General features: G+C 36.4%; 1 protein-coding gene across 3 annotated transcripts in view; it reads left to right on the top strand.

Moving 5' to 3' along the window:
- TBC1D5 (TBC1 domain family member 5) overlaps positions 1 to 25,748 on the top strand; it is a 318,017-nt gene that overhangs the window by 161,473 nt on the left and 130,796 nt on the right. For all 3 annotated transcript variants that reach the window (XM_030969414.1, XM_030969420.1, XM_030969429.1), the window contains 6 exons: positions 9,837 to 9,945; positions 11,695 to 11,784; positions 11,882 to 11,953; positions 14,294 to 14,361; positions 19,258 to 19,360; positions 25,018 to 25,106. In XM_030969414.1, the coding sequence (XP_030825274.1) occupies positions 9,837 to 9,945; positions 11,695 to 11,784; positions 11,882 to 11,953; positions 14,294 to 14,361; positions 19,258 to 19,360; positions 25,018 to 25,106 (531 nt within the window). The remainder of the gene's footprint in view (positions 1 to 9,836; positions 9,946 to 11,694; positions 11,785 to 11,881; positions 11,954 to 14,293; positions 14,362 to 19,257; positions 19,361 to 25,017; positions 25,107 to 25,748) is intronic.

Genomic DNA, 25,748 nt, shown 5'->3' with positions numbered 1-25,748 from the left:
GGAGAATTTTCTAGCTGGTCTTCATGCTCTTATGGAAGTACTCTTTGTGTACTTAGGAAGGAGCTTTACTAATAGGAAATTACAATTATTTTTTCCTAGAAGCATGTCATCAAAATTAGAAGTTCACTATTAGAAACATTTGAACAAGGATTTAGACATATAATATCTTTCAGCTTTTAAATGTAAACTTAAGGAAAATACTTCAGCTCTGCTGTACTGTGTTGTTTTACTGCTATGGTTAAAGCCTTTTCTGGACGTCCAAATGGGCTGGACTTCACCAAAAGGAAAAGGAAAATAGATGTGGGTCTTTAGTTTCAGTATCTGCAATGCAGTGCCACTGGAAAGTAGAAATACTGTCTTTCTCCTCCCTTCCCAAGGGCAGCTGACCTTCTCCTCGCCAAAGAGGTGAACCCCTTGCCAGCACATATGACTACAGACTATTACATTAATCTGTTTAGCCTCAGTACCAGCTGCTTGCATGTTTTTAATTATCTTATTAGATGGTATAACAGTGACCTATGAAATAAAATGAAGGTGAGTATTTTTTAACTTTATTTTACAGGCTATTTTTCTAAATATATTTTAATGACCTAATTATGACTTTTAGGGAGAACCATTGATGCAGACATTCAATTTGGCTGATAGAATCTAACATCTCAAGGACACTTATTTTCTTTCAAGGTGGATTCATACATTAATACTGCTTCTAATAAATATATAGCCTAAAAAAGCTCACTTTTCATACTTGTGTATGAACTTACTTTATGATTCAGAGACCCATGACTGCTGTGTTGGATAATTTCTTAATACATCTCTACACATATATAAGTTTAATTCTTACCTCATGTATCAAGATAAAGTTATTTCCTCTATGCCTTAAATTCCATGACAAATGATGATTGCTCAGAGCTGTGGGTTGTGTAGACAAGGTGTATTCCTTCTTCTGCTCATATTTCAAACAGGCAGAGGATCTAGTGTAAGAAAGACTTTTGTATTCCGTTTTCTCCCCCTGACTTCTTACAGATTCTGCTTACCAGATGTTTCCTTCCTTGATGCAGAAAGGCAATGTGGTCCTGCTGGCTGAGGCGTTTCTCGTGTGCCAGCCAGCTGTGGGCACTGAGCGTACAGAACAAAGACGGCAAGGGGTGCAAGGTGTTACCCCTTGGTTCTTCCCGCTTCCAAAAGTGGTACTAAAACCACTTGGGTTGCCCTTTGACTTTTGTTGGCAGTTGAGCCAGAAGTGGCTACAATAGCCTCTGTCCTTACATTTTAAACATACTGTGAAGATGTTTGCAACTTACATACCTCCATCTTAAGGAGAACTTTGTCTTACTCTATTAGGAAGCAGCCCTTTTCCATCTACACAAGCCTATCTAGTCTTGTTCATACACAGACAGTGTTACTTTATTGTTTTAATTTTAAGCCACTCCTGTGCAATTATGGTTTTATTTTTCCTGATTTTGTTCACTGTATGTCCACACATAATCAAGAGATATAAAGAACAAGCTTGTTTCTGTGGGTTTTTCGATTATTTTGAAATAAGAAAAATTGGATACAGAAGGCAGTGCAGTGAAATTGTCACTGCCATTCCACTCCGCAATGCAAGGAGAATTCACAGCACTTGCAACCTTTCTCTCTTTCCACAAGGAAGCAGTAAAACTGGCATCCTTGTTTATTTTGTTTTATCCTAAACCATTTGCTAGATGGTGTTCTGGTTTATTCCATTTATGTGCAAAGAGGCCTTTTCAATGTGAGTTAATTTTGTCTGGGAGCATGGAAACTCTCTCCTTGAGTCTTCTGAAAGATTATGTTCATAATGTGCTAAGAATCTTTCTCTGGATGTGGTAGTCTGTGCCAGTACTCTCATTTGTCAGTGTTTGTGATTCTGTTAGGAATTCCATCTTGCAAATATCCTTTTTCCAGCAAGAGAAAGTGACTGTTTGCACTGATCACAGGTTTCCTCCAACAGGTTTTCTTTTTACTCCAAAACCTGGAAGATCACTTTTACACCTATTAAAACCTTAGAACATTTCTGATTTTCTCTGAATTCTTTAAAATTGGGTTGTTTTTTTTTTTTTCCTTTTAAGGAGACTTACATTATTTCCATCTCTTTCTTTTCAAATTTGTGTTATTTACTTCTTCATTCCATAGCTGATCCTTGCTGCATTCCTTGCCTGGTGTTCTAAGGAATTGGTGAATGATATCATAAGACAAGGAAGAATAAATTGTGATTAAGGAACTGAAAAACTATATTCAATATACTTTTTCTAAGATACAAACATTTCAACACATATATTTTGGATTTTTCTAACTTTTCCAGTGAAAATTATATTACTTTCTAGAGACATAGTAATATGGACTTGCTTTCTGGTTTAATGCAATGTAATAGGGAAAAGCAAATTTAAGACATTTGCTTAAAGTTTGAGATGGTTTTAACAGAGAATCAGAAAGGAAGGACTGAGTTACCAACATCTTTTCTTGGTAGAATGTTTTTTTTATGGATTGGCTGCAAGAAGGAAAGACTTAGATTGTGAAGAGAGACCATGGAAGAGAAAATGGTAATTTCTAAAGTCCATGGAAAGCAAGTGAAAATTTTAGTTCACTCCTGATTTATTCTGTTGTACTTGAAAATCAGCATATATACCACTGACACCACAATCAACTGATGCCATATTTCCCCTTACTAATGCTTAAAGTGGCTTTCATTGTGAATTGCTTTTGCTCCTTTACTCTCAATAACCTTCAGACTTTCATGGCAACTGGGAGATGTGACTGGGGACATTTTCAAGAAGGCTAAGAAGGAGGATGTAGGGAAATGGATCAGTTAGCCGCACTGTGTACTCAGGAGAAGTAGGAAGTAAATGTTCTTCATGTACATGCAAAGGATTTCCAAGGTATTGCGGTGTTTTAACTAGAAAGCTTTGACTCTGCAGCTGGCAAACTCAGTTACAATACAAAAATAAAAATAGTTGAACATAATATTAACATTTTGTCTCACCATTCTGTAAATGTATGCAGAAAGTAATGAGTAGTAGAAAATGTGCTGGTGAAATTTAGACTTCAAAATGGCTGGAACAAGAATTCTTCTATAAATGCTGAACTGGTAAAGGGTTGGAAATTATGTGCTTTCCAAAGGCCAAGTTTGGCTCTTTGACTGAGAACCACCAAGGCAAAGTGGACAATTTAGGATATGGAGAAGGATATCTTTGGGTTCTGCGTCAGACCTAGTGCTATGAGGAAGGTGCTGGCAGAGCATCCTGCTGCCAGTGCAGCCTTATTTCAGTTCCCTAAACTGTGCTGCACACACACTGGTAGCTTAAAGAGCATAGCTAACTAATGACTTTATTTGCTGGAATGTTTGTCTTAAGAAAGTGATTTTACCTTTCTTCACACAAACCTTTTTAACTGTATGTCAGCCAAAAGCAGATGAAACCTGAACTGTTTAGAAAAATCTGCCCTTTGAATGTTCAGCCTCCCAGCAACACAGCCATGCATATTCACACTTACATGGCTGTTAGCTCTGCCACGTATCCTGAGGCAGGACTTTGAGAAACAGAGGAAAATACATGTATTTTCCAAACAGACTGATAAGCCTTCACATTAAAGCTGTCAAATGGATTTTCAGGGTAGCAAATAGAAATCTGTGTGTTTCAGAAATACTTTTTTAGAAACTCTACTTCTTACTACTTGATACTACCTTTCAATTTTTTTCCTCTCTTTTTGTAGAATTAACTTACTTTATTACATTCCTGAAAGTTGCCTCACTTTTTTCTCAACTGTTGATTTTACAACGTAATAAATAATACAAACTATGCATGTTTCTTGGATTTATGCAGTATGTTTGAAGGGAATTGTTGCCTCTATTTAAATATTTAAATATAGATACTTGATGTTCCTCTCAATAAAGATCTCATATTGCAAAACATATGACACAATAATTTGAGAATTGGTTTTCTTTCTGATGGCCTGTTCAGTAGCCTGTTGCTTCATTGAGTGCCCCTGAGGAGCCAAGTTTGGGTCTCAAAATTTTGAAAAGCAGATTTTGAAGATTTTGAAGACCAGTATAAAAATGTGAAATTGGCTTTTCTAGAAGCACACATGCCATTGTTTTAAGATGATTTTGTCAATACTAGCAGCACTGATCAAGAATTTTCTTTGTATCTCTCTGAGGCTATCCATTTTATTCTTTAATATTGGTCTAGAGGATGGAATAAGCTTGAGATTTAGATTGAAATCCTAAATATGTATGCAAATGTTTCAGTAGTGTAGCATTATTCTTCCGTAGACTGAGAGTATTCTTTGTTATCTAAATGTTGTTGTAAATATCAAATTGGTCTTGTTTCTGCAAGGACTCAGAAAAAAGGCATTTCAAAACTTGGCATGAAATATTTAAAAAAGGCACGAGACAAAATAATGATGCACGCTATCTGATGACCCAGTAGGTACTGGTTTCTTTGTTAACTGCAGTTTCACTTGAACATGAATTATGGACAGTAATATTTACCTGGTAGATCTGAGCCCTTGCAGTGCCAGAACTGAAACTTTTGCCCTTTCTCAGTGGCATAGGTTGTAGTTCCATGTGGTTCTTCACATTTTTGCATTTTTCTGGGTTTTAGTGTCTTCCACAGAGTTTTGGTGTTGTCTGAACATGATGGTACAAAAATACTTCTAACACTAGTTTTAGACTTTGGCAGGATCTGCATTCATACATTTCCCCAGCTTTATGCTCAAATCAGTAAATGCGGAAGCAGCAGTTATTGCTGTCTGTGCTGTACTAGTCTCCCTCGATTGTATTTCTTCCTCTTCTGAACACAGTATGTATTTTGTAAGGAGCCTTAATGGGCTACCATTGCATTCTTCTGCATATCTATGCTTGATGTTGGTTTTACCATTATGCTGGAGATGGAAATTTAGTGGCAGAGCCAGAGGTAGATGTTCTGCTTCTGCCTGTCAGTGGAGGAAAGTCTTTGTTACCTCTCCCCAACATGCACAAGCTCAATGTCACCTCAGTAAAGCTCTTGGAACTATTTGAATTTGAGTTATTTCCTAGGCATATTGTTAGATTATTGATGTCGTGCATTCTGAAAGAGTTTATAGTTGCTCATTCCTCAATAGCTGAGCAATAATGGGATTCCAGTGACTTTTACTAAGATGTTAGACCTGAGAGATTCACATACCTTTTCAAGAATGCTATTTATGTGCATGTAGAATTTTACTTAGACTTTCTGGAGTAAAGTCGTGCTTGTTGTGATCTCTACTAGCAGTCAACTGAGAGGAACACTTCTGTTCCAAACTTCAGGCTTCTGTATCTGAAAATCTGATGCTTGTAATTGCCTTAACAAGAATCATATCCACAAATCATATCCTCTTAAAAAGAAAGAAAAATAGACTTCTGTATATGATTTGCTCACAGGTCAACCTCATTTCTTATAAGAAAGAGAGTGTGTGTCTTAGAGCAGACCCCAGTATACAATTCTTTGGCAGAGAGATATAAACTCTTGTGGTTATGACATAAGTGCATGTTTCAAAAGATGGAAAGGAACAGATGAGAACTATGAACTGTTCCTGCAGAATTAATCCCTTCATTGATTTGCCTGCTTTTTCTTTCATACATATTGAGCACTTTTCCTGCTTTGAAGTAATGCAACTCTCCCTAACTCATGCCAGTAGATATTTTACATTGGGCAGCAGAGATAATGCATATGAAATTAAGTTTCTTAAAGAACTGTTACTCCAATAATTTCTTTCTCATTCAGGTCTGTGTCGGTTTGGCATGGCCTGGTTATTGGTAGCAGGGGGGCCACAAAGTGGCTTCTGTGAGAAACTGCTGGAAGCTTCCACCATGCCCAGCAGAGCAATCCCTGATGGCTCTGAAGATGGATATGCTGCTGGTCAAGGCTGGGCCAGTTAGAGATATTGGTAACCCCTCTGTGATGATATATTTAAGAAGAAAATCAAATTGGGGCATGCACAGTTTTTCTTATAGTCAGAGAAGAGAAGGAGGTGAGAACATGTAAGAGAAAACAACATGGAAGACACCAAGGTTAGTGGAAAAGGAAGGGCAGGAGGTGCTCCAGGCGCCAGAGCTGAGATTCCTCTGCAGGCTGTGGTGAAGACCATGGTGAGGCAGCCGTGCCCCTGCAGCCCATGGGGATCCACAGGGGATGCAGCGATCCCCCCACAACCCATGGGGGAGGTGCCCACACCAGAGCAAGTGGATTCCTGGAAGAAGCTGTGATCCAGTGGGAGACCAGGTGGAGGGAGGGAGCCCCTGCTTCCAGGCTGGAGCAGCCTGTCCTTGGAGGACTGCACCCTGTGGAAAGAGTGACCCATGTTGCAGCAGTTTTGGGAGGACTCTGTGCCCATGGGAACGTCTCATGTTTGCAGCAGGTGCAGTTTGGCTGCTGCTCATGAGCATGGACCCACGCCAGAGAAGTTCACAGACAACTGTCTCCCATGGGAGGGGCCTCATGGCCTCACAGGGGAAGGACTCCTCTACCTGAGCAGCAGGAGAAAACCTTGGGTGACAAACTGAGCAAGCCCCCATGCCCTGTCTCCCTGTGCTGTTGGTGCAAAGGAGTGAGGGGTTGGGAGGAAAAAAGATGTTTTAAGGGCTTCTATTACTTCTCATTATACTCTTCTGACTCTGTTAGTAGTAAATTCACTTTGCAGCTTTGAGGCTGTTTTACTCTTGGAGTGTTTTCTCCGGGTCCTTAACTCAATTTTTTTTTCTCCTCTCCCTAGCTGTGGCATGGGAGGTTGAGGGAGAAGCTTGGGTGGGTGCCTGGCATTGGGCCGGTGTCATATAATATAAGACCTTGTCAAACCATGACAAGGTCTTATATTATATGTATGTATTATTATTATGAAGACTTTACAATATGTCCAATAGTACATTAGACAAAATACTCAAATAAGAATCTAAAATGAAAAATATTTACAAAATAATCAGAAAACATTAACATTGACATTTGCCTTTAATTGTACAGTCTACAGGTGGTATAACACAGGATCATACATTTAATTTTCTAGTTTGATTAAAAGTAAGTGCATGTACTAATTCATAGTTTAGGTGGTTCCTATTAGCTCTTGAAATCTTTCACTGCAGTGAAGCAAATGGAATATGGCAGACATGAGGTCCGATCTTCATTGCTCATTTCATGTTGACTGGTGGGTTTTCTGCGATCCTGGGTTGACAAGGCTCTTAGATATTATTTTACATAGTGGGGCTATATAATTTTAAATGTTATCTTTTTAGAATTGATTGCTTGTTAATATTGAACAGTGTAACCACTATTAAAAGTCTCTAGAATTGTAAAGCTTAGATTATTAGTCTTCATTCAAAATACTTGAGACATGAATTAGGGAATGCTGTTCAGAAAGGATTTTAAATATCATTCAGCTCTACTAAAACTGAGGCAGATCCCAGCTTCCAAGTAATTTCTTTTTCAGTTGCTTATAACTTTTTTTGTGATCCTAGCAGCCAAGGGGGAATGCAGAGGAGATACAATCTTGCCAAATTTCTTTTGGCGGTTTTAAAAGTAATTTGGTTCAAAACGTGTTTGGAATTGCATTACTTTTTTTTTGAGGCATAATATCTGCACTAATACAATTTCAGAAGTGTTGAAATTACTTTCTTACTGTGTAGCAATCACTTCCAGCAGCTGGTGAGAAAAATAACCTGAAGAGTTTCTTTCCTGTCTGTTCTTTCTTTTCACAGTTGCACTGGTTGAAACCTTTTGCTAACTCAGCTGACACACTGGCATTTTCAGAGACATTGTGGGAATGTCATCCACTTGCAGAACAATGTGAATAGCTTCAGAGTCTGACCTGTTGTGTGCACAGGAGAATGTGGCACTCTTGAAACATAGCTACCTTAGGGAGGCATCTTGGCAGGAGTTATAATGGCCAATGATGCTACAGAATTTACAATGGCAAATGAAGAATATTATATGTGGTAGAAACAGGAGGGTTATTTAGATAGCCATAATATACTCTAGTTACTGAAGTATAAGTGGCTGTGAAAGAAAGGCCCAGATTTTCCTCAAGCTGTGTCTGCTGTATACCATACGTTGTATTTAAAGGACGCAGAATCTTGGTAAACAATCGTAGGCAGCTCCCTCCAGAAGGTGAGGATGTGTGGGAGACAAGGAGACAAAAATGACCAGATAGTCTTTCTGACTTGGAGACTGGGGGGATGTGAGAGGAATGGAGGAAGCTGCTCCACACCATTGGAATGACTTGCTGCTCTTTTGGTCACCTGGGGGTACTGGCACCTGGGAGAAGGTAAAGGCAGCCCTAAACCCTGCAGTCTAACACTTCTGTAGGCATCTTTGCTCTTATCTAGAACACCTTTGGTTTTCAAAGTAATTAATAATCAAGAACCAGAAGCAAACACTTTTTTTTTTTAAGACTATGGTCCTTGCTGAAAGGTGATGCATTCACAGACACAGGATTTCTGGTCTCAGCATGAATCATTAGCTTGCTCGTGTCACAGAGGAAGATGACCATAATTTCCTGGCTTGCTAAGTCTATCCTTACAGTTCTCAGCCGCTATGTCTTACAATTCTATTTTTAAAAACTCACTCTCCCAACTCAGCTTAAAAGGCTGAAAACCATCTAACTTCATCTTGCATATATTTAGGGCAATTTGCAAAACCAGAGTTTGCTGGTATTTAGTATAACCCACTCTGTGACCCTCCTTAGCAGAGTAAATGTGGTGAGATCTTAGCCTGGAGTCATAATAGTAGTTTCCCTCTTCCTGGTTTCATTTGGTCTCCCAGGGAGAAGTAATAGTCTCCCATGTGACAGGGGGAGGAGGAGATGTTCACCTTAAGGACATGCATTGAAAATAAATCTAAACACATTTCCTTGCACATAACCCAGCTCTTTACCTTGAAATTGCCCTTTGTATTTTAAAGTGGCTGCAAAAAGTCTGTGAGCAAGTCGTGGGCTACTAAGACAGTCAGATGGCTTCAGCTGTTCTTGAGATTCATTTCAGTAGAAGTTGCAGGAAATATAGGTTTAATTCTTTTATTCAAACTCAGTAGATGGTTTGGGACAATTAATTTCCAATTGTTTCCCAGTAGAGCAGATTTACTTGTATATTAATGAGGCACAGGTGTTAGGCCCCTGGTGCCTGCATGCCTGGGAGGCATATTTAGGTTGTTTATCTAGTCAGCCATAGGTACTGCAAGGTACTCAAGCTTGCCTTTAACAGTTTATACAGTGAGGCTTTTTAATTTTTTGATGTTTTTTTAAATTTCCTAGCACCTGTTAAAATTTTAAAACTGATCATGTAGAAAGAAGTAGGAGTGATTTCAATAGTAAATAGCACTAAATGTTAAAGAAAGTCATCTTCTATGATGCTTAACTGCCCAGCTTGACATTAAGAAGAAAAGAAGGTTCATTTAAGCAAATATGTCATGTGAAGAGCTAATACAGTCAACAGTGTACTTTTCTGTTGCATATTTTTGGAATAGGTACTTCTTTGTCTACAGCTGAAACATGAATGTGCTTATATTAATATTCATTTTTCTTGTTTATTCACTGAACTGCAGTACCAACATTTTAGAGGAAATGGAATAGCCTCCATAGACATTATGAATTTCAGTAGCTGGCATAATTATAGCGATCTACATATTCATTAAATCCAAAGAAGAAGTGCGTCCAAAAAAACAACCATGCGTTTAGAAGTGGTACACAACTAAATATATACGTTTTAAAAAGTTGCTTTCCTCTGCTTATCCAAAATTGTGTAGTGTCATATAGTCCTTAAATCAGCTAAGGCTTTTTTTTTTTTTTTGTTTAAATGTTCATTCCTTTTGCTTTTGCAGTAAAGAATGGGAAGAACTATTTGTAAACAACAATTACTTGGCAACTATACGGCTGAAGGGGATTAATGGGCAGCTGAGAAGCAGCAGGTTCCGTAGTGTTTGCTGGAAGGTAAGAAGAGAAAATATTTATTTACAGTTTGTGGTTGCAATATATCAACACATTACCTGATGCGCTGGAAGATTATTGATGCAAAGAATCATGAATTTTCCAAGAGACTTCATCCCAATGTTTTCCTACTCGTTTTTATAATTCATTGGACATTTGCTAACCACATCAAATTGCTTTAAAGCTGAATTGCAGATAATAGCAAAAGAATCCTAGGAAAGTGTTTCTTTGTGCTGGTGATATGTTTAGAATTGAGTGCCACACAGCCATCTCTCCTCTCAGTATCTGTGCAGGGAAGTCATGCACTGGAAATAGATAGGAAGTTAGTCTAAAAAATTATGGTTTTGTGGAATTTGGGACTGCTTTAAAATAAGTCTGATGCTTCTGCTAGTTGGCTTTCCCAGTGAAATGAGGAAGTGAAGATCAATCCCTCTTCTAAGGACTGGATGAAGAGGGAAGCAAGGTCTTCCGAAAGAACAACAGCTCCTTGGGAGTTATTTGTTAGGCTTTTTTAAAGTAGCAGGGGAAGGAAGAGAGAGAGAAAGCAAGGTAATATGGGGTAGCTCTCTAAAGTCCAAACAAATTTTTGCAAGGACATCAAGTCTTCTGTTGTGCACTAACTCAGATAGTAGAGAAATTTTTTTCTGGTGGAGTTACTGTGTATTAATGCTGATCATTTAAATTACCTCATTTCAATTTCTGAACCATCATTTTGGCACTGAGACCAATAAAAAGAAATTTAAAATACTCCTTATATATGAATGAAAGAAAGTTTGAAAATTGAAATATATGTAGCATTGAACTAGTTTAAAGTTAATGAAATTTTTTTTATTCAGCTAGCCCAGTGAATATATGCCACCTGCATTGTTTTACCAGTTTGCTTCTTTTTAAGTCTCTAAATTAGGAGGCCATAACTCAAAACCCTGAACTAACACAAACAAGTCCTTCCCTGTCTACCAATTAAATCAAGGAGTGGTTTTATTTTAGAAATAAGGAAAGGTTTATTTGCTTGTCCCAATATGCATTAGGATTCTGTTGTTAAATTCTGAAATTTTCATTTTTTTTAGTCATTTAGGAATGATTTGTCAGTACTTCTGTTTGTCAGTATTACTGTTTCTTAACACTTTACAATGTGCAAATAAAAACATTGAAAAAGCAAGAAAATACTGGGGTTTTTCCTTGCTTCAAATGCAATTAAATAGTATTTTGCACTGCATGTTTCTTTCTAAGCCTTTTCAAAGAGACTTGAAAAAACTGAGATGTAGGCATTCTTAAGGACTTTCTGCAAAACTGCCTCTCTTAGCTGTCTTGCAGAATTCTAGAGCATGTTGCATTTCTTACATTGGGTATATCTCTCAGTGCTTAGGTCCTGCTCTGCATTTGTGTTTTGTTTTAAGCACGTTGCATTAGGTCATCAGTGTTACATAAATAGCTTCAAGTTTTGTATATTTCTTTTCACACCTTTCCGTATTCTTTCTGCCTTGGAAGTCACCATCAACTTTACTGTAGCTGTAACAGTTTACAAAGCTTGAGTTCATGGCTTCAGTTGACTTGAATGCTTAATTTTGCCCTATAGAACTGCTGTTGTTCCTAGCTATTTATTTATGGACTAGAAAGCACTAAAACCAGAAATATTTATAGATCTTTGCTTTCTCTTTCTTTCTGGGGTGGTTTATGCTGTCTGATAGGATTTATATTAAAAGCTATGTAAAACTGATGAAACTTAATGAATTTATTTTGTTTTGCTAATAGTTATTTCTGGATGTTCTACCGCAAGATAGAAGTCAATGGATTAAAACCACTTCAGACTTAAGAACTTCTTACAGTAAGATCAAAGAAATTGTAAGTTGGTACAAAATAGGTTCTCATACTTTGGCACAGATATTAACATTATAGCATAACAGGAGAGGATTTGATTTTTTTTCCTGTTTTTACCTAGCACATTACAAACCCTCGGAAAGCAGGACAGCAAGATCTGATAATCAACAACCCACTCTCTCAGGATGAGGGGGTAAGTTAAACCAACACTTGCTACTAAAGTTCTCATCTTATTCATACTGACACAAGTGAGTTCTTGCTGAAGTAGGCAAAAAGGCAGATGCTAAAATCTCCCTCTTAAATGTCCAAACTGACTTGTGTTAACAGTTGTTCCACAAGTTCTGCTGGACAACCGGAAATGCTCATTTCCAGGTTCATATTCTGATTTTTAGGGCTTAATTCAGGAAAGGCTGTGGTAAAAAAAAATCAATGCTGGACTATATTTAATGCTGGACTGATATGCTTTTTCATCACTGTATGTTTTCATTTTATACATCAAATGGCTCTAGCTTAAGGAGTGTTCAAACAGTCAATATGAGGTGAATGCTGTTAACAGAACAATGAAGTACCCTCCTCTGGAAGATTGTTCAGCCTTGGACAGTTTTTTTTACTGCATTTTGTTATACCTGAAAAGCTTTTAAGAATTTGATAGCACATATCTTTAAGCTTTTCTATTAATTATGTTACCATTGTTACCATCAAAATTCTTTTTTTTCCCAATTTTTTAAAATAACTTAATGCCATGAAAATAAGTTGTTTGGCTGCACTTAATAGATTTACACCTGAAAAGACTGTGTCAGATATCTCTGGTGATATTACTCCTGTTTTATTTTAGAGATGAAGCCCATACTTCATCTCTAGAGTGGTACTGTGCTCCTTATGTAATTTAGAAGGAGAGAGCTCTGCAGCTGTTATGGCTGTGCACATCATCAAGCTATTCTTGCATCCATCTGGACAGAAAGTTGTGTCAAATGTAAAAGATTTAAAGCATTTCTGCTGTAGCTTGTGATTATACACAGTAGCTCAACCTGCTTCCTGCCTGTGGTGTCTTTCAGATATAGAAAGCAAAGGTTAACATGTCAGAATATGTGGCAGGGGATTAATCTCTAAAACAAAGCCGCTGACCAAATCAGGAATAGGACTGAAGAACAAAGTGCCTTTGAGCCTCTGCTGTGACTTAATGTTACACCGATTTTGTGTCTTGATTTTTCCTTCATTTTCACAATGCAGTTTCTGTTTGTTTCCTCTGTTCTCATGGGCCAGGGTGGGAGCAGGGACAGGGGAGTTCCAAAATGTGGTCTAGCTGCATGAAAAGAGTTGTGAATTAAAAACATACAGTGAGTACTCACTGTATGTAAGACATTATCAAAGATATAAATATTTTTGAAGTCTAGGTTTTTTCCCAAGTTGTAGCACAAATATAGCAACTAATTATGATGGGGTTTCTTTATTTTGCTTCCTTCCCTATAGATAGCATTAATTTACTTTCTCTTTTCTTTCTGTGGAGCATAAGCCACCATGGCAAAGAATTACTTACCAGGAGGCCAGAAATTGTGGAAGTATTGTACAGACTCTGTACTGTATTTCATTCACTGATGCTGCTGCTATCTGAAAACTTACCTAAACCTGCATGAAGGCTGCTATAAATTTTGCTCCATCTGTATTTTGATCAAGCTACCATTCCTATACAATAAATAATACAGTTTCCAATGTTTTTTCTGGAGCATACAATTTAACAGCGCTTTCTGACTTCTTTCCGGTTAGCTTTTGCAACATATTTGTAAACAAGGCATGGAAACAAAAGAGAGAGCACAAAAATGGTCATAAACATAACTGCAGAAGAAACTAAACCTACTTCAGATTCTTTTATTTAGTATTTTTGTATTTTGATAGTGATCTTTAAATACTCTGGCTTTTCCTATCATAATTATTTTAGAATGGCCAGTCTTGGTCTTCAGAGTGGATTAGAATGATGATCTTTTCATAATAGGTATTTGATTATCATACACTCCTTATATGATTTATCTCCACTAAAACAAACAAACTTACTCCCAAACAATTTCTTGTTATGGATATTGCAGCAGTTTCCAATAAAGTCCATACATTCATAGAAGAAGTATGGTACAGTCCAGTGATACAGTCATTTTTCCTCATGTGAACAACCGGACCTTTTTCAGTTGAATTGCTGGTTCTGATAAGTTTGACTTTACTCTGCCATTCTAAATATTCTTCCTGGAACCCAAACAAGTAACTCATAAACCTGCAGCCATCCAGTGAGCAAATGCCATGAGCCTAGGACAAGGATCCAGGAATTTGAATGTTTTTATTTCTGATCCAAACTGACTTTCTCAGATATGTTGTGCTGATCACCAATATTCTTTATCTCCCATAAAATACTGATATACTTGTCTACCAGGAATGTTGAGGATTAATTTGTCAATATTTGTACAGTGCTTTGCAGTACTTTGTAGTTTATAAGCCTTAAGTATGAGTAGGAGTCTTGGTTTCATACAATTATTTCTTCTTATTTCAGAGTCTTTGGAATAAATTTTTCCAGGATAAAGAGCTTCGAGCAATGATTGAACAAGATGTGACAAGAACGTATGTAGATCTTTAAGAGAAATTTCTATATATAAATTTATATTCTGCATTTTTATGTGGTATATATTATATTGTGTTTTCTTGACTTTGGTTAGTGTAAATGTCAGGTTTGTTGAACATGAATGTGTGGAAACATACATTAAATGTATAAAAATATAACTTACATGGAGTAAAAAATGAGACAATTTAGCTGAACATTAAATCCCAGAGATTTGTTGGTATCATTGAAGAAAAGCTCTTCTAAATTAAGATATTAGGAGATGTACTACTTGTGAAATTTAATGTAGTTTTCTGTATGAAGCAAAGAGAACATAAGAGAATCTGAAAGGTCTTTTAACTAAATTATGATCATAATGAAAGATCGATCTTTCCTAATTCTCAACACTTAATACAATCAATAATAAAAAAGCAGTTTGTAATTAGTAAGGGAAATGTCACTCATGTATAGAAGTTGAGAGGTTCTATTTTTACTTATCACTATTCTAGCTTTATTTGTCATATATGCCTTTTAAAATTTGTCCTGATATTACTATGATTATGTTTTCATATTCATGGCCCTTAGGTCATTCCTGTTTAGAAACTTGTTTGAGTTAGAACACTCAGTTCCTGAAAATATTTCTTTTCAGAGTGCAAGCATTGAGTAACGTGTAAATATAATTAAATTCAATTACTGGTTGGCTACCATGTGATATTTTACTGTATTGCAAATATTTTTCTTTATAACTTGAAAAAAGTGATGATAGTCGTAGATTCTGCAAATCCCAAGCTTACACATTTTCATTTACAGGAACCAAGTCATGCAGAAGAAATCATTGCAGTCTGGTTTTCGAATATTTTACGTGTCCGTCCCTAGACCCATTCTTGAATGTATTTTGCCATGAGATGTATAATTAAAATCTGAGTATACTTTCATGTGCATTCTCACAACAGATGGTATTTTTTGTTTGTTAAAGGAAACAGTTCAGGATGTTCTAAGATTAAAATATATATGTATCTAAACTATAATTGGAGAAGGAAAAGTTTTATGGAGGTTATGGTGGATGTAAGATTATTATTTAAATATATATGTATATACACACAAATTCCAGGCTCCCAGTGTGGCAAATGGCAAAGTAGTATTCACTAATATCAGTAATAGTGACTAAAGAAATTTTCGTTAATGCATTTATACAAAATGACATCAACCTGAAACAACAGTAGTATATGTTGTGTCATCAACAACAAAATAAGTCAAGCAATGAAAAATCAAAATTTATCAGTGACATGAATGCATTTAATAAGCTACATGCATTTTATATGTACACTTTTTTGTCTAATCTTAAAACATAGTATGCATTTTTACATATTCTTATGTATCTATTTGTAAATTATAATTATTTTAAGAAGCAGTAAGTTCTTCATTCTGTGGCTTCAGAATGTAAAAACCCTCTCTTTTTATTTACATTCTTTAAGTAAATCCCTGGCATTAGAATTTTAAAAGTTTAAAATTCATCATTAGTTTACAATGCTTTTTATTAAAGGTTAAAATAATTATTATATTCAATTTCCATAATCACTACTTTCTAGCTGCTGTTTCTTATTTAATGAATGTTTCTATATTCTTTGTCATCTAGTTCAGTCCTCCATCATCCCACAGCATCAAGTATATAATGCTGTAGAGAGTGATGCTAACTGCACACAGAGTAGCAAACCAGAGTTCCAGCTATCAAAGCAGTAAAAAAATTACTCTATAATGCTTTTGTTAGAATTCCCTGAAGTGTGGTAACAATAAACAAGAAAAGCAGCTAGAATTAGATTCCTAAAATTGGTATTGTTTTAAACTCTTTTAAACTTCAGGATTTTGTTGTCTAAAGGCAGCTGTAATAAAGTTTGTTCATGTGTGTTTGTGTGTTTGTTCCTGTGCATTTTGAGAATCCTTATCTCACCTAATTATTGGATCTGTGAAGCCTAAATACTCTCAGCTGGGTTAATCATGCTGTAGAGTCTATGTACATGTAGAACTCTAGGACACAAATCATCTCTTCCTAAAGCATAAATACGATTTTTGTCTGATGAATAACACTGGAGAGGTAGAGTTTTCTTCAATAATTATAAAAGGCTCCTAGCTCACCAGTACCTAACAAAACTTCAGTTTCCTGAAATCAGGTGGTAGAAATCCAGTCCATAATGTCTACATAAAAATTACAACCTCCAGTATTTGCAAGTAGGAAAGGATATTGTTAAGTTAGTCCCAACTCATTAGTGATCAATGTTTTTAAAAATTTTTAAAAATATTCTGCAGGAATAGAAATCAGCAGATTGGCAGATGCAAAAGCATTTAACACAAATTAAAATACCAGGTTACTTTTTGGCATCACAGTGTACATCTAGGGTTGCAAATGGCTAGATTTCACTATCCTCTTTCTCTCTACAGTATTTTAAGAAACTAAAATGCCTAGGAGGCATTCCCTGTAGACAGATCAAGTCAATATCTTCTCTTTTGTAGTAGTACTTTTATGTATTATTCTACTTAGTTTCGGGTTCAGGAGTAACAGTCACAGTTTGGGATGATGGAAGGCATGTGAAAGATGAGTAGCGGTGGGTGCTGGGGTTCCAAACTCTCCATCCCCCAAATAAGAAAAAAATTATTTTAAAAATTGCCAACATCAAAATAGCAGTCGAAAAGCCACTGGAGAGCTACATCTTTCCTAAGTATGTGGACAACAGGGTAAGGAACAGCAATCCATTGATTATGATCCCCTTTTCTGTCTGCCACCAAATTTGTTTTGTGCATCCGTTTATTTGTTTACCAACCTGGTTCTTCAAATTTCTGTGTCAAATTCTGGCTGCCTCTGATGCTGGTGCCCCTAAATCAGCTAAAGGAGTATTTTAGAAAGCTGCATCTGACTCACACTGGACTTCACTTTTAGAAAGCAGGGATCTGAATGCACCATTGTTTCATTGTAGAGTTGTGGTAAAACAGTTTAGGAAAATTCCCATGTCCTTAATGCAGACTTTCTCAGAGATGTAATTAAATGTAATAGTCTCATGTTCATGAAAAGTATTCTTACCTTGCTGATTTGAGGATAGTGTATTTCTTAAAACAGAGCTTTAATCATAAAATGACATTTTCCATAAAAATCCACCCTGAACTGATAGTTCCCTCATGATCTCTTCTATTTACATTTACTATAATTAATACTTCAGCCAGCTTATTCCTGAGTTCGTTATTATCCTTTCTGTTGCAATCTCTGCTATTACTAGATCCTCACAGATATCTCTGTGTATTTTTGAGTTTTCTTTGTTAGTCTTCTGTTCCTAAACTTCATAGGGCAGGCCTGAATAACAGTCCTTCAGAAATAATCTCTTCAAACCCCTAAATTATGTCGATTGCCATCTGCTGTAATGCACTTTTGGTCTCAGCTGTGTCCTTCCTTTACAGTAATGTGATTAGTACAAGTACATACAAGTTTCCAAATGTTGGTCTTACCATTACCTCCAGCAGGTGCCAGGAAAACGTTACACCTCTCATCCCAGTGCCTCTCTCAGGACTTCAGCATCACTGTGTTTTAGCCACAGTGTCTTCTCTGCCTTGGCTCTTGATTCAGCTCCTTCGTCCAAGGACTTCAAAGCACTTTCCTAGCCTTAATTAGCTCTGTTTCTGTGCTTGCCTGTCATCACTTCTGTGAGATGACCACAGTGATTAGCAATGTTAATAGTCTTATCTGAAGTAATTTGTTCTAATTTCCTATATTGTTTCTCTGTGACAGGCTTTACAGTAGTCTTAAATACATCTGGTCTAAAGTATGACATTGTAGCTCAGACCTAGGAAACTTGTTCGAAGAAATCCTATTTCAAGCCATCTGATTGAATTCTACAACTGACTATAATACAACCTTATTTCAGCACTCTAGCTTGAGGCCTACCATTGTTGTCTTTTTAAAGCATTCTTCTGCTTTTCCTTGTCCGACTTTACCATTTCCTTTCTTTTTAGTATTCTATGTTTTCGGATTTTATTTTTTTGCTGTGTATTTTATGTTGCTCTGTATGGCTGTGGAGCAATCTGGTTTGGGCCATTTGCTTTATGAAACATTTTTTGCCATCTAATTACTTCTTCAGTAGCAATGAAAACACTTTTGCTTGTGCACTTATTCTAATTTTAAGTAGGTCCTGCATAACTATTCTATTCCTTACCTCCAACAGTCAAGGAGCAGGATGCACAGGTGAGAGTTGCTTCAGAGTAGTTACAGACTGGTAATATTTATATTTTCCAGTATGTCTGTAACAGGATTTTTCCAGAAGCCTTTTTTCCTTATTCTCACACATGTTCCACTTCATTCTGGTTCACTTAGGATATTTGCCCAGACAGATTATTTTATAACTGTAAAGTTTATTTGTAATAGCTGTTAAAGACAGTGAGATGTCTAATTGTGTTGTATTGCAACAGATACCAGTAAGAAATACTCAATTTTAGGATTCTGGTTTTCATGTCAATTATGAGATATTTAAATAATCTTGTCATTAAATGATAATTTTTTTTCCAAATAATAAAGAAATGCGGAACCATTGTGTATGCGTGTCATCTGACATACTTTAATCCATTCTTCCATTTCTTCCATTGTATTTCATTCTTGCAGATGTCTAGCTTTAATGAGATTAAAAGGGATTAGTTATTGAAATATAACTGTGATATCATCATACCTGTGTAGCAGACTGGTGTATATTAAAGAACATTGTTCATCATTTCGGTTGCAAAACAAATGTAACAAGTTGTTAGAAGTATTTAACTCTGGCAGCACAGAGCAGTGGGAAAGCAGACAAGGGAGATGGTCTTACCTAAAAACCTCTTTTAGAAGACCAGCAACTGGCATTCTGTGCACTCAATTGTTTACTCTTGCTGTATTGCTTCATTTTCAGCTTTCCTGAAATGCAGTATTTCCAGCAAGAGAATGTAAGGAAAATTCTTACAGATGTTCTGTTCTGCTACGCCAGAGAAAATGAGCAGTTGCTTTATAAACAGGTAATGAAAATACTGTACAGGTGGCATTCATTGACTCAACATTTCTATATGGTTTGACAATAATGTAGCTCTGTTGTATCTGAAGTTGTATCATAATGCTGAAGTAATCAAAGAGCTGCTTGTCAGCTGGTTGGTAAGTAAGCTCATTGAATAACATATGCTTTCTGCTCATAACACAGTACCTTAAGTTGTTTTCTTTAAGGTTGCTAAGTTTTCTAACTTTGAATTTCTTTAGAAACATCTTTTTCTTTGTCATTGGTTAAGAAAGAAAAAAACCAAAGAAAGGCTTTCTCTGCTTAGGTAAAGAAAGTACACAGCAGGATTTAAAATGGTACTGAATTAACAAAAAGCATAGGATTTCTGAAATTTAGACCAAGTTTACTATTTTAAGTTTTATGTAATATTTTAAGTTATTGCCCCAAAATGCTAAAGCCATGCAGTATGTTAGCAAAAAGATCTTTACCTAACCTTGTAGCACCCAAGTACAATGCAGCTGACAAAATCCTCTTAAATGAAAGATAAGTAACTTTTACAGAGTTACTTGAAGAAGAGTCTGTTCAAACCATTTTTGATGAAATGGTAAGGAAAGCCTAAGTTACACTAAGTCTGCATCCACAGAATTAGTGAGTTAATTAATTCAGCATTTGTTCTAAAGGTTTTGAAGTAACTATAAACATGATATTGTATTCATATAGAAAGACCAAGATGCAGTGTATCAACTGAAGCATATTTGTATTTGTTTCTTCACACAGTTATCTGTAGGCTGAGTAGAGACTGACAAACCGAGGGATACTCTGTGTGCTTGGACAAAGGATAAACTGTAGAGGATCCAACTTTAGGTAGATAGAAAATTTGTCATGGTAAAAATACAGAGATTCAGTAAATGGCAAGATTTTTATAAAACAATCTATGCTTTCAGGCATGGTCGGTGACCACCCTGTCCTCAAGCCAGGGAATAGGGTTGTTTCATGGAAACAAAGGGCATATGAGTTGAAAGAACACTTACTTCTGAAGAACTTCTTAGAGATTATTTTTTAAAAATGGACTATATAGCTATCAAACATATGAAACATGTTATTTCTCATGTTTGACAGACAGTGAGCAAGGAATAGTTTTGCATAAGAACAATAAAAATGAGATCTAGGAGCTGTGTTTTGAAGGGTGCTGCTAAAAAAAATACTTGGCAGTATTCAGTCTCCTCTTTCTAGTGAATATAGGCCAGAGTACTGATGATGGGGAAAAGGAAGAACACATTCCAGCTAATTTAGTCTATCATTTATTGAACAAGAATATTATTTTACTCTTTGATATGACTTAAAAGGACTTAATTACCCTCTGCTCATATTTAAAATCCTCTTGATTCCTTAGCAAGAAATAATACCTTTCTATATAGGGACAGAATATTTAGCCAGATCAAATTAAAAAAAAAAAACCACTGCGTTTCATCACAAGCTGTTAAAGCTATTATTTTCTACTAGGTGACACCCCGTTTAACATAGACCATATTGTTAATAGTTATGGGATTTTATTGAATTAATGAGACTGTTATCATGTAGTAGAATGTCTTGCTGAGTTAATTGAAACTGCAGAGATTATATAAATGGTATTAATGAACTTTGACTGCCTGATGCCTCAGCTTTAATAAAGACTGCTTGGTGGGCTAAATGAACATAGGCAGATAAAAGAACAGGTTCAATTTTGTGAGCCTACAGGCTGTTGACAAAGAAAACTTCTTTACCTCTGTTTTCAACTAGCGTGCATCAGGTCTATGGTAGTTCCAGGAAGGGATTGCTAAAGGATTAAGAGGAGAGGAAGTGCAGAAAATTAAATTAATTTGGATCATGAAAAACTGTTGATTTAACCTCTCAAAGTGTGTTCAGTATATTGCAGTGCTATGCCATGTCCACAAAATAGTAAATTATAGTGGTTTTCCTCTCTTGTTGTGGACATGTGTTACTTTTATTCGGAGCTATGTTTTTTTCTTACCTCATTTTAAAAGGGTGGGTTTGTTTGGTTGGATTTCTTTAAAAATAATGCTCCTTTTAGCTTGTTAGTAAGATCCTCCTTTTTAGTCCCCATGCTCCTCTCTTGCTAGAGAACATTTTTTTCATGACCATCATCACCCTTCTCTGAATTAGCTGAAAAGAAATGGTTTGTAGTCAACAGGATATGTTTTTTCCTTCTTTTATCAACTACCTACTCCCTGACGTAGTGTTTTTACCAGATTCATGCCCCAGTTCCCATAATAATAATTTTCACTACAGCAAAGCCTAGCATATTTTTGAGAAAATTATGAAAGTTGCCATTAATTTATCAGTAACAGATAATCTCCAAGTTGTTGTCTCCACAGTGACCTGAATACAAAGCCCAGATTGAGGAGCTTGTCTTCATATGCAGTTTCCATCATGGGGACTGGTCCTGTTGTCATCCATGAGAATTCCTCTGTCTTATTTGTATGACCACATACAAAAGATACAATTGCCATTAGAGTGATATAACTTGGCCAATGAATGAAGACTGGTATTTTTGTCTGTCAGCATCTGTCCCTACCCAATGTTATCTTCCAAAATATTTGGAAGAAGTTGTAGTTCCTTGACAATTTGCCTACTTACAACATTCTATTGAAAGTACTACATAACATCAGCATTACAAGAAGCAATCAATAATGTTTGTTTAATATGCATATATGCATGCACATTGTCTTTGTTGTAGGATTTCTGGGTTTTTTGGCCAGTGTGGAGGAACATTTTATTTGATGAGGAAAAATATATTTGTATCCATAGTCTAATGGAGTAGAATGTGGTGGAGCTGTATTACAGTTTTTAAAGGCAGAATCTTCCCTAGGATCACTGAATTTTTAAATAGCAGCTGTAAATGTAAAAGCTAAAGAGAATAGCATATTGTACTTAAGAAAATGTAAAAGCTACCCTTGGAGGTCTTCTGTAAGACTGGTGACAGAATTCTGGTCCTAGTTACACTGAAAGGAAATAGTGAAAATTAAGCTAAATCGCTAGGCTAACTATTGTTTGTTCATGATTTGATTGCCCTTAGAGAAGTCAATATAATTTTGAAATACATTGATTCACTTGTCATTGTAAGAATGCTATAATTCTGGTTTTCTTTCTAAACCATAGACTGTATTATGAAATCAATATTTTGTTGTAGCTGGGAAGTGTCATAAAATTATCTGAGCTCTGTCAACTTATTTATTAACACTAAAGAGTTTTAGTAAACTGTAGCATTGAAAAAATATGTGTATGCATATTACACTGGTAGCTTTTCTTGCCAAGCTAAAAATCTCTAAACATTTGAAGTACTCTTGTAACTGAAAGATCAGAGGTATCTTTTTGAAATCCTGATATTTCATCATCTGTTTGTTTTGGTTTTGTTATATGTGGGCAGCCACATTATGATTCTATTTTATTATGGAGTTGATATATTATTATGTTGGAAGAATGTGTGATGTGCTTTTATCTTTCATAACTAATTCTTATTTTATGTCCTCTTTCTTTTTCTTCTGCTTATATGTTTACAGCTTAGGTGGTAGTTTTTTTAGATAGTCAAGTTTTCTGGCATTTCCATTTCTCCTATTTCATGTTTATCAGGGTGAATAAAAGATTAGATGTGGAAATGTTAATTAAGCAAGGGCCGTATGTGTGAAAGTACAACCCTGGTTATTTCAATCTTTTTGCCACTTATATGTTGTCTAATCCTGGACCTTTCTCCTTTGATATGACCATAATATTTTAAGAAATCTAAACTTGACAATTTGTAATCTAACCCATTTGTGATGTTTTACATCAGCTTCTGAAATCAAATGGCTATATTTGGTTTATTTTGTTTTTCCTAACTGAATTTCTCATTAGGCTTCATCTTTTAAAGTAGCCCCTAAAGGTTCAGAAATAGGAAAGGAAAGAAAACATCTGAACTTCAGCCCTGCCATTGAGGCTCTAACAGTCATCTCAGTCCTGAAAAAATTAAAATTACATTTCCTAGGATTTCTGTTGATGGCATACAGAGAGATCATCAAAACTATTGTCAAAAACTGTGCATCCAAGCATACTCAAAACAGTGACGTAGAGAAGGTTTCCTCATCTACCTCTCAGGTCAGTTGGGACTACTTAAGGAAAATCCCCATTACTTCCAATACAAGTTCAAGGGTTTTGGTAGTTAATGGATCTGTTCAGTACATATGAAGCTGATAACTTACTGGTGTTGAACTTCTCAGGTGCTGTATGGAATATCAGCTGATGTACCAGCAAAGCAGCAGGGCAGCTCGCAAGCATGTAACACTTCCACTGTTCGTGTCTGTCCATCACTGAGGGGACTGGAAAAGCAAATGCAGAGGCTTCCTACCTTAGAGCTGCACCCATTAAAAGTAGAACAGCTCAGGTCACCCATCAGCTGTCATGACTCCTGACAGCAACATGAAATGTTGATGTGCTTGTGGACCAGCGCCAGTGCTCCTTCTGCAGCAGGATAGATTAAATAGTCTGCCTGGAACCCCTGTCTGCCCAGAGCACTCCCCTGAGTTGGAGCTGAGGCTCCACTTGATGAAATAGTTGCACCCTTGAACTGGAATACTCCTGTGTGCAGGTTCTTCTTCCTACAGCTGGGCAAGGACTCCATCCAGAGCCAGGCCCAGCAGGGGTAGCCTGGGCACTTGGCATCAGGCCCGTGCTGTAACTGGTAGTTTTGGGCAGAGGTCAGGAATTCCCTCCCCTTAGAGTGGTCCTTGTGCCCAGAGGCAGAGAGACAGATCTCGATCCTTCATCCCACATCCCTTCCATCACCAAAGGACTCCCTTGCCTTTTTTTGTCTGATGCCTCCCCCAGCCTAGGGCCTTTGTAGCTCCTACCTGCTGTCCTAGTCCCAACACTGAGATCCTAACTCTCCTGGGTGGCCCAGCCGAGCTTCTGATGCCAGCCCAAGCCCTCAACTGCCCACCCATGTTTTTTGTTCTGATTCCTGCCTATTTCTATGTTTTTTCTGTATCTTAATATAGATTACATATATAAGTAGTACTCTGCAGTGGAACAGTACCAGGTCTTCTATGCATCAGGTTTAATTAGTTTATTTTGAATATTGACATAACAACTTATGAGAAACTGAAAGAGAACTGAAAAACCCCAAAACCTCATTTTAATTCTCATGTCTTTAGAAATTAAAGTTTTGTTTTCTTTCCCAAATAGCTACCCTTGTCTCCTTCAGAGCCTACTGTTACACTTTTATCTATGATTTTGGAACATTATAAAATACAAAATAATTTTACATTTTGTAATTTTTCTCTATTGCAGATCTCTGTACTGTAGATCATTATTATAATTATCATAAATAAAATTCATATTTATGAACACAGATCTTGAAGTAAACTGCCAGGTGCAGAGTTGCCTACCATTGCCAATTTGTTGTGTGTTGTGTTAGAAGAAGGGAGACTGACTTGTTTCTGTATATTATAGAAGAATAAACACTTGGATTTAATCAGAATTTAAGATAAAAGCCATTGATTATGAAACTGTTCTGTTAACAGTGTGAATGAATGTTCATGTTTTTAGTTAGTCTGCACCTAATATTGCTGTCTGCCTTATGCTGTGCATTAGGAACTATTATATGACTGGAAAATCTAAATATACTTTTGCTTCTCCTTTTTTGTTTAGGGCATGCATGAACTTCTAGCTCCCATTGTGTTTATCCTACATTGTGACCACCAGGCTTTTTCACATGCCAGTGAAGCTGCACAACCAAGGCAAGCATTGTGTTTTATTTGTATAAAAAGCGTCTTTCTTTAAAAAATCAATTGGCTGAACTATAGCTTATAAATATGTCCTCCATAATTCTCTGTTTATAATTCATAAATTAATATCAGAAATCATTGCATCCTTGTGCTTTGATGGGAATGTCCTTATTTCATCTTTCCTACTGCAGCTTCTGAGATTTAGACATTGGCCTCTTCACAGACATTGGCTGTTGAAAAAATAGGGAGACAAGAAATTTAAGGAAAACCTTAATCTCAAAGCTTACATACTTATCTGTGGTTCTACCTCATCCTTATTGCCAGAAGTTGTTTTGCTTTTGTCACTGCAGAGAGTAGACAGATCAGTGAGCTCCACTCATAGAGTAGACATCTTACCACCAGCTCTCTTTCCTCATATCTTAAAAGGGGAAATAATCATTGAAGACAAATTGTTGGGATTGATATTTCTTTCATCACCTGCAGTGCTGTAGTTGTGATATCCAACTGTACTGTGACTGGATAGTAATATTATGTTTACCTATTGATCCTCTATTTCATTCAAAAATGTGTATGTGTGTATGCATGCAATCATGCTCATACATATAAAATATTGCATCACATGGTTGTCTGCTTTTATTCTTGCCTCATATGTAA

This window comes from Camarhynchus parvulus, chromosome 2 (genome assembly GCF_901933205.1).
Source record: "Camarhynchus parvulus chromosome 2, STF_HiC, whole genome shotgun sequence".
Taxonomy (NCBI): Eukaryota; Metazoa; Chordata; class Aves; order Passeriformes; family Thraupidae; genus Camarhynchus; species Camarhynchus parvulus.
Note: the sequence above shows the minus strand (reverse complement) of the source record. Positions and strands in the feature narration are given on the sequence as shown.